Source organism: Anopheles coluzzii, chromosome 3 (assembly GCF_943734685.1).
Source record: "Anopheles coluzzii chromosome 3, AcolN3, whole genome shotgun sequence".
NCBI classification, from domain to species: domain Eukaryota; kingdom Metazoa; phylum Arthropoda; class Insecta; order Diptera; family Culicidae; genus Anopheles; species Anopheles coluzzii.
The window spans coordinates 93,584,349-93,598,926 of NC_064671.1; the positions used below are offsets into that span (position 1 = coordinate 93,584,349).

Sequence of the window (14,578 nt, forward strand, 5' to 3'; positions counted from 1 at the left end):
AATGCTAGGAACATTTTATCAAATAACAATATTTATCATACTTTTACCTCAAAGTGTAGTAAACTCTCATATCTATGATCCACAGAAGCGTTTGACCTTTCGAGTTCCGACATTACATTGCCATGTTTATTCCACTCACCAGCCTTCAGTCAACGCGTCACTCTGTGTGGATCGGCTGTGGAATGATATTTCGTTAAATTATGGACCCCTGGATGGTTTGGCCGTTCTGCACGGGTAAGGTTGAGGCCCCATGTAATGCATCACTGCACCTCGCCCGCTGCACCGCATGCTCGACCGCCCCGCGCGTTGCCATAAAGCCTCAGGTTCGGGGTTTCGGGCGGCACAATCCTCGCTTGACCTCGACGCAGGAGGCAGGATACCTGAGCGGGAACGTGTGGTGAGAGACGCGTGTGTGTAAAACCGTGTCATTTCATACGCGTGCATTTGTGCACCGAGCCCAAGCCGAGCTGAGGTGAGGAATATTTATCTTATTTTCATACATATTTACCTCACCAGCCCGCTATCCAGCTGTGGGGCAGTATCCTTGAGGAACCCCACCGCCTGGAGGATGCCTTCGTGTTCATTGAGAAAAGCGGGCCTCTTAAAGTGTCCTCGCAAAAACGAAGACACACTGTCCGTGCAAAGGACACAGCTTGCGGCAGTAATTTGAGCCAAGGTTCGAAGGATTTGTGCGTGAGTGTGTGCGCCTTGCGGTCGTAAACATGGACGACGTCGCGATCGTCAAAAGGGACGCGTGGGCACGACCGTCAAACCGGGCGAAACGACTTTGGAGAGTAAAAGCCAAACGCCTTACATCCTGACGCCAAAATGACAAGTGTGACTTCCGTGTTTTTTTACGTCGGTTTTGCCTCCTCATCCCCAGTGCAATCCGAGAGCAGAATAACAATCGCTTCCTACTTGTGCGCGCTTGTGAAGTAGCACGACCGGAAATGGACAACTTTTAGTATTACTTTTTGGGTGTGTTACCATGCACAGCTTGTCAGACATTTCAGTAACTGTAGCTGATCCTGTCAATAAGGCATCTTTGAACGAGGAAGCAACGAATGCACTTACAACAACACTTCAACATTTTGGCCATCGTGAAGTGCTGAAGTCTCGAAGCAAGGACCCGATGATTTGACGATTAAGCTGCACAAATCGAAGACTGAGGCTGTACTGAGGTCCTTCAGCTGCAATCCAAAGCCCGCTTATACGCAGCGTCAAACACAGTCCCGGGAAGCGATCGGGCCGGCTGCACCGTATGTCGCAGGGAATAGATACTTTGATCTCTTGTGCAAACGATGGTTGACAGGCGGGATGATCTCGAGAGCGGGCAATTATGGCAGCTGACACTTGAATCGTGGTACGCTTCTGAAAGGGAATCATTGAAGATTTGTGTTTAAAAGCCATTTCATGATCATATAAATTGTATTTAAGTAATGTGAATGATTTATGGCACATGGAAGGCATTCTATAGGACTCGTAACTCCTTCAGTTTTTCGTATTAAATTGGTTTTTGTGTTCAAATTGCAAAATTCGTCGAATTTTGTCATTTATCATAAATACCAATAAACCTACACAGCTGCCACTTCCCTTCAGACAAATAATCCAGTCAGTTTTTAATTCCCAATCCGTAATCCCACGGCACGAACTCTCCAAAGGGGACAAGCAATGTCACAATATTTTCCCTCATCATAAAAATCACCCGCCATGCCTACCTAGGAACCCTTTTCTTCCGCAGGCTCGATCATCGTTTATAATCAGTTGCACTTTATGCAAAATCACCCACCCAGCGTTGCCAAAAACCCTGGCAGCTGCGAAAAAAAGGGAAAATCGCTATGCAGTGTCTAGACGGCAAGAAAGAAAGAAAAAAAAGGAAAGGGTAACAATTACTACTACCGGAAGCCAGCGCCATTTTCGGGCGAATCGTTGTGGCAAAGTGAAAAGAATGGCATCCTTCCTGCGCGCTTTGAAATAATGAAACATCACCCACATGCTCTTTCAGCGTGGAGGTGTCGTGCTTCCACCCGCTCGGTTCTTTTATTTATTTTGCAACATTAAAAACCTTCCAAATTCGGGCAGATGTGCCAGAGAAATGTAATTCCAGGCAAAATAGCTTTAAAAAAACTACAAACTCATCCTTTCTCGTCCTGCATGAGAATCCTTTAACGCCGAGCGCGCTCTACCCGGGAAGAGATCTTGAAAAGCCACCGCACCTAACCACAAAACCTTCCGCCCCGGTGGACAAAAGCGAGCGATGGATGAGGCCCCTTTCGCTCGACACGCTTAAATGGCACATCGGGCCTCGTCTAGCATCGGGCATCATCATTTGCCACAATGATTTCTGCACAGGGCCGTCGTGAGTTGACAGTTTTTTACCTGACAAATTTGGGCCCCTAATCGAAAACAGAACCACTGAAAAGAGCAGCTCAGCAGCGCAGCGATCGATCGGGTCCTGATGGCCACGGCAGTAATAATGGACAGGACAATACCGTCAACATACCAACGCCTAATCCCGTCGATCAAAACCGTTTTTGCCATCATTATGAGGCTTGCTGCCGTTTTTACCATCTATTTTGTTCTGGTTCTCCTCGTTTTCTCGTCTCTTTTGCGCTGTGCGTTTCTTTCTTTGAGGGGCTTTTCTAGGCCTTTTTCCCTCCGAATCCTATCTACGCCGAATCCATCCACTTCATCGCTTTGTTGGTATTTACTGGGCTTAAGGATAGCATTTGCCGTTTTTCTCTCTCTCTTTTTCGCTCACTCTTTCCGCCGCATCCTGCAGCATCATTCATGCTGGCCTCAGGCCTCGGGGCCCATTATCCACCCGGTGGGATGATCCGCGTGCTGGGAAAGGCAGCACACAAAATCACATAAATAAATGAAAACAAGGACCTTTGGCATCGATTTTCGGCCATCCGGGAGGGAAAGAGAGGCCCATCGGTGGCATCGTTTTTCAGGGACACTTTGTCCCGAGGAGCGTGTGTCCTGTAGCCCCTGTGTGCTGTGCGACAAATGCGACGCTACACGGGCAAGCGAAGCGGCCGAGGTCCCTGGCAGGGTCCTGCAAGAACGAAGGAATGCACTTTTTTTCGTGCTGTACCAACGTGGGAAGCTGTGCCGCTCGGAAAACAGAAGAGAAAAAAAACCCGATGGGACGCCTGTCAACAGGACGACACCGATCCTTACCGGTTACGCCTTGTGAGCAGATAATTTTCTTTTCTTCGTGCTCTTTTTTTTTCAGAAAACGATTGTAAAAATTAGATACGATGTCAATTGAAAGGCGAGATCCTTTGGTCCCTTCCCTTGTCGGGATGGCGGTTTTGTTGCAAAATGTCCTTTCAATCCAGGGCTCCACTTGAACCAGAATCTGGCGGCAAAGATTGCTACGAATTGATAAAAAAATGCTGTTGTCCACGCGGTCTCGCAGTGTGATTTGTCATCCATGCGACGGGGTACAGAGCATGGAAGCGTTAGAGAAAAAAAAGGTGGCTCCCTGACACCAGGGTGGCCAGTGCAGGACGCCGAGACGTTCGAGAGCAGGAATTTGAGCTGATGTTTACAGTTTTTCAAACGGCCACATTCCAACGCGTCCTCCACTCTTGGATCTTGCATGGAAAGCTTGGGGCAATTCTCGGATCTCTTCTCTGCGTGGACTACGCCTTGCCCGTACCTACCAGAATGGAACAAGCACATATGGCATCGAGCGGACAGTTGGCAGGAACACGAAAGGGTGCTGTACGGGTAGGGTGAGACACACGTTTTCGCTACTCCCGGTGCTCCTGGAGTTCTTATCAGCCACGGGACAGAAGGAAAGCAGCTTGAAAACCTGGCGGATTCGAAGCAAAAGGGTCTCTCCGCCAACGAGCAGGGAAAAAGGTAGAAATAAAATAAAATAAAAGGATATCTTGTTGCCGGTTTATCTGGCCTAAAGCGAGTCGTCTTTCTCGCTTGTAAACACATACACAACGCACGCGATACGAGGTGTGTTTGTATTTTATTTTCCCTTTTTGCGCTCCGGCTTTTCCTCCCCGCTTCGCTTTGGTTCCGTTTTACAAAACAGAAAAGAAGAGCACCAGCAACAACAGCAAAAAAGGATTTTCAGCTTCTTTTTCCAAGGGTTTGTGTCCGCTCGTGAAAAGATAAGCGAAATTCAAAGCGATTGAAGTTATTCAAGCTCGCAAGGGTATGAAATAAGCTAAGGAACTCGAGCGAATGACCACGCCACTGGCTGACTAAAAATAGACACAGGACAGTCGGTATTTCATGTCCTTGTCCGGAGAGGTTTTTTTTTCTTCTTGTTGTCCCTCTCCCGTAAGCGTGGGCCCTGCATCAAAGGCACACGGTGGCTTCCGCCTAGGTGAAAGCGAAAATGGCCACCGCCCTTTTACTACACCGTCTACGCCGTCCCAGTGCAATCGATTTTTGGGTTCGATTATTTCGGGCTACCGAACCTCACCAACGCAATAGAAAAAAAAAGAATGAACCTCGAAGGCCTGCGCTATGTTCAACCATATGCTGCACCGGGCGAGCATTGTGGCGTCATATTTTACCTTTGAGTATGTGACAACATTTGTCCGCCCGCGCGCGTGTGTGTGTCATGTGGTTTGTGTGGTTAGACGCGGCGCGGTTGGTTAGGCCAAAGTAGCGCTTCTCGTCGAAATACATTTCCAAGACGATATTGATCTAAAATCCTTTTTCTTTCGTTGCTCCTTGCCCCGTTGCTTAAGGTGTGTTGTGTCGAGATGTCGCGCATGCATTTGCACGGTCTACAGCGAGTCAGCCACGGTCACAGCTTTCCAAGATTGATGATGGGTTAATCGGAAAGCGTGATTAATGATGCGAACGTGTGGCACAAGTACACGCTGCAACGACGATTTAGCTTTTCCGTGGTTTTGAGGTTTTAGCTAGAATGTCATTTTGAAAACCGAACCCGTTCAACCCTTGCGGAGGATGATAAAAATCAAATTGAAATCCTCATTTCGAAGCTACCTCAAGCCTTTCACTCGAATAAACCCATTTTTCAAAATTGTTTCCATGGAGCTTAGTGTATTAAAAACTAAATGACTTCCAGATAAATGGCACGTGCTTCACATTGTGCTACCGTCGCGCATTGCTCATCACAGGAAATTAATTCTCACGCACGAAGACGAAGAACACACGCAAACATCATTTCATACAAAATTAATCCTTTCGGCTAGTTCGCACTGTTTTGCCAACAGACCAATCGGGTTATGAAATCAGATCGACCGATGAGGAGGCCATTCCGGAGGCGGTTTTGCACCGGGGCCACTGGGTCCTATCACTATCACCTTGCGCGTTTGTCGATTAGTTGTATTGCCGTCTAATCCTTGCCACGTGGTCGAGTGGAAAATAGACGCAGGCGTCGAAGGTGGCCCCTCCAGCGCCGAGAGCCCCTTATGTCACGTGCCCGATGTTACCGTGTGTGCGTACAACCCTTGCGGCTTTGCGTTTTTGGGATGCGATATCAGCCCCGCTTGTGGTTCGTAGTTCGCTTATTCGCCATAAAAAACCCTAATTTGGTAGCTTTTAGCATATGGCACAGCAAGGGGAAGAGATGTTGTAATGCAAAGGGTGTAGCGGTGCCTCGGTGGCCACCGGCGATGAAATGATTCAAGGCACAACACTGGTGCGGCTGTCAGTAGCTGATCTGCCTCAATGCAGTGTAAGTCACGTTCGTTCAGTTTGGCATTCGAGCAGCATCCAATGAGCGGTGTGGTATCGAACATCGTTTGTATCTAGTTAATCCTTTCCGGCTCATAAATCAACTCCGGTGTGTATGTGCTGTGTATGCTCCGTTGCTGGAGGTGGGTTTGGGATCTACGCGGGAGTCATTTTTCTCACAAAACCGAAGAAAAAAGAGGAACTGTACTGATGTAACCTTCGCGGGAATTAGAGACTGAAGCTTCCCGAGCACACATGTGACATAAACGTGAGGCTCGCTATCAAGGCACAGCATTTGATGTATCTTTATGGATTAGCTCGGCGTGTAGCATCGAATTCGATTGCATTATTTTGTCATCAATCGAACACGAAATACTTTTCCTACACTTGTATGTTGTTGTGAATTTGTGTTCTTCTACATGTACATTCGTTAGGTTTCATGCTGGCAGTCGAAATAAACCTGAGCAGTCTTGTTGCTGCGCTTCCTCAACAATCCCTGGTTGCCGTTCGCGTTGTTATGCTGGCTCTCTATGTTTTATGTTTTGTGCTCTCTCTTTATCGCTCCTTTCGCATTCTCTGTTCGTTGAGAGAGCGTTTTACTCTCGAGCAACTGCTCGACTGCTCGAACGATTCATTGGTGGCCGCTCTGCATCTATTTATGTTTTGACGAAAGTTGAAGAAAGAAAGAACACTGTTGTGCCTACGGCGAGAACGAGAGAAAACATAAATGAACTCTTTTCCCCTCTGCAGGAATTGCATAGTGAGATGAGATGATAGAGCAGCATCTCACTCGGGTGAGAAGAGCTACGTTCGGGTTGCATTCGCAATGTGCGGATGAATTTGAGTGACCAAATCGAGCAGAAACGAACAACTCGACATGATTCTCGTTGCCATTTCTTTTTTGCTTCGAGGAATTGTTTACCAGCGCTAACGAAAACATTTTGCACTCAATTGGTCGAACAACCTTTTCTCGTGGAACCAAGGGCCGAGGAAGGTTGAAAATACCTATATGAAGCGTAAATATTCATTAGAAAATGGAAAATAAGTCTTATTCTACATATACCAAACTTTAAATTTTATATTGAAATACATAAAATAGTTTTTAAATTGGCATTTCATGTTTTTTTCATCCACTTCTTCAATTCCACATCATCTCAGGTTTGCAGTACGATCTGATGTAGCTCTTTCATCTCATATTTGCACCTCATATGGTAAGCTACCAAACATGCAAGTAGTCTGGTAAAGTTATGATACAAACTGTGCATGATTCGTTCTGTTTCGACCAGCGCCTCTCACATTCATTTGAATTCTTCAAACAAACCCGAACGCACTTCGATCGCAATCCGTTCTCACTGGATGAGATGCTGTTCCTTCTCCGCCACGCATTGCAAACTGCTCTACTAAAAGGGGAAAAGGTTTCATTGATACTACTTCTCGCTCTCTCCTTACCAAACCAGCGGCGTATTAGTCTACCTTCTCGTTTCATCCACCACAAACGGCAATCGAAAAGCGTGCAGTCGACAATGAATGAATCAAGCAGTCGAGCAGCAAAGAGAGCAAGAGTGAGAGAATTTCACATCGAAACGCGAAGAGAGCACGCAAACACGCACACCGCCGTGGGAGCGAAAGCGAGAGAGCGAACGAGTCGAAAACAGAGACAGAGAGGCAGCATAACAACTCGAACGGTGAAGTGGCGATGGTTGGGCCACACCGAAACGCATCTCAAGTTTATTTCGAGTTCGAACGCGAAGCCTAACGGACGTGCATTGCAAGCCGCGCACTGTTAGGGCACAACACTGTAGAGTAACCGGGAACAGAGCAATTGCAACCATACGGGACAAAGTGTGGAAAAAGCGCACAGGACTTGTAAGTGTGTGTGCGGTGTGTCGTATAGAGAAATTAGGCAACTATCGTGTTTCGTTGAACGGGAAAAGTTTAAAAAACGTGACGTTAAATTCCGTGCAAAGTGCGTACGCAAGCAAGAGTGTTTGAAAACAGCGCAGAGTGTGCAGCAGCAGAGTGAAGAGAGCAGAGTGAAGAGAAGCATAACGAAGCAAAATCATAAAGTGTAGCTCGGGCCGCTCTTCTCCCGCGGTGTGAAGTGAAGTGAAGCGGATTGGAAAACGAGTTTTTCCACCCTTCTAAGCATCGTGAAAAAATAGGGAAAAAAGAAACCAGTGCACCCGGTTTAGTGCTCTCCGTGCACTGGTGGTGATGCACATGTGAATATATATCTGTGTATGTCCACTAGAGCAGCCTCGAATGGACTTGGGGCACAGCAGCAAGCAAAAAAAAAAAAAAGGACGTGATTTAAAGCGAGAGCGAGCGATTCGTGGACTTGGGCCAACTAAAGTCCAACCAACCATTTCCAACAACCATCGTTTCGTCGTGTTTTGGGGGTGAATGTTGATGAGAGGCACCAACAACCAAAAGAATCCGCCCAACATCGCTCTGGCCGTGTGCATTCAGTGTGTTCTGTGAGCCTAAAGCAATCAACGCAGTAGAAGAGTGTGAAAAATCGTGCTGAGGTGGTGAAAGTGTTGCGGAAAACGAGCAAATCAATACCGCAGGAAGTTCTAATCCGCGTCTTCCGGTGTGGGTGTGTGTGTTTGTGCGTAGCTGCGTACATGTGTATCGTGTTCATGTGTTCATAGCGCAATGAAAATGTTCCGATCCTGATATCAGTGAAAAACCGCCAGAATATTTATCTCCCAACCTGTGCGTGCGTGTATGTGTGTGTGGGGAAAATTGCGATGAGTTGGTGAGGGGCGAAAGCAAGATTGCTGGCAGGTGCTGGAATGTGCGCTCACTGCCACGGTGGTGATGGTCGTCAGCACGCCCAGCCGTTGTGCCGTTGTGTTCCGTATTGGTTCCGTTTGTGTTATCGGGTGAAGCCTGCGGCCGTGCCAGGTCCGTGAGGCGTGTGTGCTATCCCTAGCACGGGATAATTGTGGTAAAGCGAAAGATAACCACGAGTGTGTGTGTGTGGTTTTGAAGAAAGAGCGTTTGAGAGGAGAAGAAATACACAGATCAACAAAGATGCAGCAACGAAGCAGTAGAGCCGGCGTGTCCGTCTCAACGATGGAGCTGCTGCTCCGGCTAGCGGTGCTGGTGTGCACCGTCACGCTGGCCGCCAGCTCCCAGTGCACGTGGGAGTACGAAAAGTCCAGCGTCGTCTGCCGGCTACGGACACTGGAGCGTACCGGGCTGGACCTGCAAGGGGCCGAGGGCACGTCCCGGCTGGACATTGCGTGCAGCGAGCTGATCCTGTTCGAGAGCCAGCTGCCGCGGAACAGCTTTAGCCGGCTGGCCGCGCTCGGCGAGCTGCGGCTCGAGTCGTGCAAGCTGCTGCAGCTGCCCGAGGGTGCCTTCGAGGGGCTGCTCGCCCTGAAGAAGCTGAGCGTCAACACGCGCAACTACGAGTGGGGCCCGGGCAAGGTGCTGGAGCTGCAGGCCGGCTCCATGCGCGGCCTGAAGGAGCTGCAATCGCTCGACCTGAGCGACAACAACATCCGCGCCCTGCCCGATGGCTTTCTGTGCCCGCTGACCGGGCTGAAGGTGCTGAATCTCACCAACAACCGCTTCCGGTCGGCGGAAGCGCTCGGGCTGGCCGAGAAGAGCTGCCCGGGCGGGTCGGAGCTGCAGGCGCTCAACCTCGCCTACAACGAGCTGCGGTCCGTGCCGACCGGCTGGGGCGTCTCGAAGCTGCGCCGCCTGCAGCACCTCAATCTCGAGTTCAACAACATCTCCGAGGTGCACGGTGACGCGCTGGCCGGGCTCGGGTCGCTCCGCACGCTCAACCTGAGCTACAACCATCTGGAGACGCTGCCGGGCGGTCTGTTCGCCGGGTCGCGCGATCTGCGCGAGATCCACCTGCAGGGCAACCAGATCTACGAGCTGCCCCGCGGGCTGTTCCACCGGCTCGAGCAGCTGCTCGTGCTGGACCTGTCGCGCAACCAGCTGTCGTCGCACCACGTCGACAACGGCACGTTCTCCGGCCTGATCCGGCTGGTCGTGCTCAACCTGGCCCACAACGCGCTGACCCGCATCGACGCCCGCACCTTTGCCGAGCTGTACTTCCTGCAGATACTGGATCTGCGCAACAACTCGATCGGCTACATCGAGGACAACGCGTTCCTGCCGGTGTACAATCTGCACACGCTCAACCTGGCGGAGAACCGGCTGCACACGCTCGACGACCGTCTGTTCAACGGGCTGTTCGTGCTGTCGAAGCTAACGCTCAACAACAACCTCATCAGCATCGTCGAGCCGAACGTGTTCCGCAACTGTTCCGACCTGAAGGAGCTCGACCTCAGCTCGAACCAGCTGACCGAGGTGCCGTACGCGATCCGCGACCTGTCGATGCTGCGGGCGCTCGATCTGGGCGAGAACCAAATAGCACGCATCGAGAATGGCACGTTCGCGAACCTGAACCAGCTGACCGGGCTGCGGCTGATCGACAACCAGATTGAGAACGTCACGGTCGGCATGTTTGCCGATCTGCCCCGGCTCTCGGTGCTCAACCTGGCGAAGAACCGGGTGCAGAACATTGAGCGCGGCTCGTTCGACCGCAACCTGGACATCGAGGCGATCCGGCTGGACGGCAACTTCCTGACCGACATTAACGGCATCTTTGCGACACTCGCCTCGCTGCTGTGGCTCAACCTGGCCGAGAACCATCTGGTGTGGTTCGACTACGCGTTCATCCCGAGCAACCTGAAGTGGCTGGACATTCACGGTAATTACATCGAGTCGCTCGGCAACTACTACAAGCTGCAGGAGGAGATTAAGGTGAAGACGCTCGATGCGAGCCACAACCGGCTGACGGATCTGGGCCCGATGAACGTCCCGAACAGCGTCGAGCTGCTGTTCGTCAACGACAACCACATTGGCACGATTCACGCAAACACTTTCATCGACAAGGTGAACCTGGCGCGGGTCGACCTGTACGCGAACGCGCTGAAGAAGCTGCAGCTGCACCAGCTGCGTGTTGCTCCGGCTCCTCCGACGACCGAACGGCCGCTGCCCGAGTTCTACCTCGGCGGCAATCCCTTCGAATGTGACTGTTCCATGGAGTGGATGCAGCGCGTGAACAATCTCACCACGCGGCAGCATCCCAAGATAATGGATCTGCCGAACGTGGAGTGCATTATGCCGCACGCGCGGGGATCCCCCATCCGCCCAATCGTGTCGCTCCAGCCGAAAGACTTCCTGTGCCGGTACGAGACGCACTGTTTCGCGCTCTGCCACTGCTGTGACTTTGACGCTTGCGACTGCGAGATGACGTGTCCGTCGAACTGCACCTGCTACCACGATCAAACCTGGGGCACGAACGTGGTCGACTGTGGCAATCAGGGTGCGGCGGCGGCTGCGGCCGGTGGCCTGCGCCCGGTGCCGATGGACGCGACCGAGGTGTACCTGGACGGGAATGACATCCCGGAGCTGCAGCATCATGTGTTTATTGGGCGCAAGAATCTGAAGGTGCTGTACGCGAACGCAAGCCGCATTGCGACGATTCAGAACCGAACGTTCGCCGGGTTGACGGCACTGCAGGCGCTCCATCTGGAGGACAATGCGCTGCAGCGCATCCACGGGTATGAGTTTGAAAATCTGGCCCTGCTGCGGGAGCTCTACCTCCAGAACAACGGCCTCCAGAGCATCGCGAATGGGTCGTTTGCACCGCTGTACTCCCTGCGGGTGCTCCGGCTCGACGGCAACCGGCTGGTGACGATGCCCCTGTTCCAACTGCAGGCTGCTCAGGGCAATCTTCAGGCTCTCCAGTCCCTGTCGCTCGGTCGCAATCCGTGGAGCTGCCGGTGTCGGTTCCTTCCCGAGCTGACCGCCTTCGTCGCAGACAACGCAGTCATCGTGCAGGACCCGCAGGACGTGTACTGTGCCGACGATGGCGTGCACCGCGAGCTGGACTTTAACGTGAGTGCCGCGTGCAGCGACTTTTACGCCGGCCGCTCGGTCCTCCCGGGCGACGGGCTGCCCGAGACGTACATCATGCTGATGGCGCTGGCGGTCGTGCTGGTCTGCCTGCTGCTGCTCGCCGTGCTGATGTTCGTGTTCCGCGAGCCGCTGCGCTTCTGGCTGTTCTCGCGCTACGGCGTGCGCGTGTTTGGGCCGCGCTGCGAGGACTCGGAAAAGCTGTACGACGCCATCCTGCTGTACTCGGCCAAGGACGCCGAGCTGGTGGCGCGCAGCATCGCAGGCGAGCTGGAGAATGGTCGGCCACCGTTGCGGCTCTGTCTGCAGCACCGGGATCTGCCCGAGGACGCGTCGCACCTGCAGCTGCTGGAGGCGTCGCGTGCCTCCCGCCGGATAGTGGTGCTGCTGTCGCGCAACTTCCTGCAGACGGAGTGGAGCCGGTGCGAGCTGCGCCGGGCCGTGCACGATGCGCTGCGCGGCCGTCCCCACAAGCTGGTCGTGGTGGAGGAGGGTGGCGGCGTGCTGCTGGAGGCGGAGAACGACGTCGAGCTGGTGCCCTACCTGAAGACGACGACGGTGACGCGGGTGCGGCGCGGCGACCGCCACTTCTGGGAGAAGCTGCGGTACGCGCTGCCCGTGGAGGCGCCCTACCGCGGCAACAACTACACCATCGACCATCACGAGCGCGTGAAGCAGACGGGTGGCGGCGGGGGCGGAGGTGCGGGGGGCCAGGGAGGGGCCGGTGTGATGTTCCGGCAGCCGCCGCCGCCCGCCTACTGTCCCGAGATCGATGAGGCGAACTACTCGTCGGCGACGACGGCCACCCCGTCGCCGCGGCCGTCGCGCCGCGGCATGGTGGAGGTGCCGACCCAGCGGCCGCCCAGCGAACACATCTACTCGAGCATCGACTCCGACTACAGTACGCTGGAGTGTGAGAACATGGTGATGGCACCGGCCGGCGTCCATCGGCCGTCGTGGCGTTCGGCGGCCGGCGCTGGCGGCCCCGGTGGCCATCCGGGCGTCCAGAACGGTGGCACGATGCATCCGCACGGTGCGGGTGCCGGCGGCCACCACGTGCAGGCGTATCTGGTGTGAAGCGGAGCCTCGGTTAGTCAGTTAGGTAAGGGAAGGGAGTTTAGGAGGGGGCGTAGGTGCGTGAACGCGGAACTGATAAAACGAAAGTGCTAAAGTCTGTACGTGTATCTGTGTGTGTGTGCGTGTGTATTATAGAATCGGCGTCAAAGGAGGTGCGAGTGCGTCGCGCAAAGAAAAACAGTTTGTAAAAAGGAAATCCGCTACCCCCCTCCCGCACACACTCTTAATCAAATCTTAAGTTTAGCTCCCCTGTACATTGTACGCGCGTTAGATTCGCGTTTTTTTGTGTATATTTGTTTTTCTTTCTCCTCTAGTTCGTCGCTTAACGCGCCTACCCAATTAAGCCTGTATGTATGTGTTCGTTATTGCAAAAAAAAAAACAAAGCGGCAGTTAAAGTGTAATTTAATTTAATTTGCTCGAGAATCCGGAAGGTGCGACGCGTGTGCGAAGTGACGACGAACCCCGGTCACTCTCGGTTTTGCACAACCCGTTCGCTGCCGTCGCTCGCTCTCACAACAGTCATCTCTTAAAGTATTCTTAGTAGGGAAAGGTTAAATAAAGTACGGAGAAAATACTGGCCGGCCGGCCGGGGTCGATGGTGAACTGAAAAAAGAAAACATAAATCGAACAGCCACAACAGCGCGAGTGGCCGGCTAGGCGCAGTAGGTTGGCGTGAGAGAGGTCCCTCTCTGGCTGACGTTTTGTGAGAGTAGGGAGGGAGGGAAATTGGTGAAAAAGGAGGAAAAACTATTTGTGATATCGTATTTAATAAGTTTTAAATGTAATCATCGGTAGCGCAGCGTGGCAGTGGAAGAGGAACAGTGGTTTTGAGGGAAACACGCCCTTGAAGTAAATAGAACTACGTACACCAAACCCCAAAACTAGGAAGGCATATTGAAAATTACAAAAATGGATAACCAGAAGAACCATGAGAGGCGCACAGGTCTTAGTTCATTTTAGTTTTTTTCTCTCTCTCAGCTAGATTAACGGTAAATTATGTGGAAAATGTGTGTTGCGAAGGCTCAAAAACTAAACACCGACAAAGTGACAAAACTCACCAGGTCGTTGAAATAAAGCGAAAGAAGGATAAAACTTTTAAAAACAAAACAAAACAACCAATACCCAAGTTTGTTTATTTCGATTTTATTGGCATTAGAGTGAAAGAAGGTAAATAGATGCGGGGAGGGGGGGGGGGGAGGAGTGTGTGGTCCGGTGGGCTTTTGGGCCTGCCCTGGGCCCGGAGCCACACGTATACACAATTGCATTTTAATTATAGCTTCGTTTTTTTCACTTTTCGTTCGTCCCCGGTCCGGTGTCGGTTTGTCCTGCAGAGTTCCGAACTTTCCCCCCCCCCCCCATTTCGCTTTGCCACTTGCTGCCTGCTCCGGAAGAAGCCAATACCTTTACAAAGGGCAGGTTTTTGCCACCCATTCGTCATTGTAGCTGCAGAAGAAAAGGAAAACAGAAAAAAAGGATAAAATGCCATTTGCTAGAAGGCCATAATTAACACTAAATGGCATACAGGCTGGCCCTCGTCCTGCCCTCGGATGCTCCGGCCGTACCCGGTCCGTGGAATCAGTGTCATGTGCGTTTCGGGCCGGCTGTGTGTCAGCCTTCGGGACGGGCGTCAGCAGGCAGAGGGCTCGCTTCCTTAATTAGTTTGCCATCTTCTTTCCCGCCTGTGTCCCTGGTTTTGTTTTCCCCATGTGCGCTTCCTTTCTGTTTGCATTGCTTAGGTGCGTGAGTGACACAGAGAATCGGTCAACAGGACAACCCCCCCAGTAGTGTACGGTAAGAACGGCCAAGCCCTCATGGAGGTTAGCAAAGCGTGTAATTATTATTTAAATTATTTATTCACAACCTATTTAA

The 14,578-nt window shown here is 52.0% G+C and overlaps 1 protein-coding gene across 1 annotated transcript in view; it reads left to right on the forward strand.

Annotated features, from left to right (window-relative positions):
- Positions 1-13,828, forward strand: part of LOC120956840 (toll-like receptor 7) — a 117,562-nt gene extending 103,734 nt beyond the window's left edge. Inside the window, exon 2 of the mRNA XM_040378611.2 lies at positions 8,302-13,828. Coding sequence (XP_040234545.2) covers positions 8,722-12,708 — 3,987 coding nt within the window. The 5' untranslated portion in view covers positions 8,302-8,721 and the 3' untranslated portion in view covers positions 12,709-13,828. The remainder of the gene's footprint in view (positions 1-8,301) is intronic.
- The last annotated feature ends 750 nt before the right edge of the window (positions 13,829-14,578 follow it).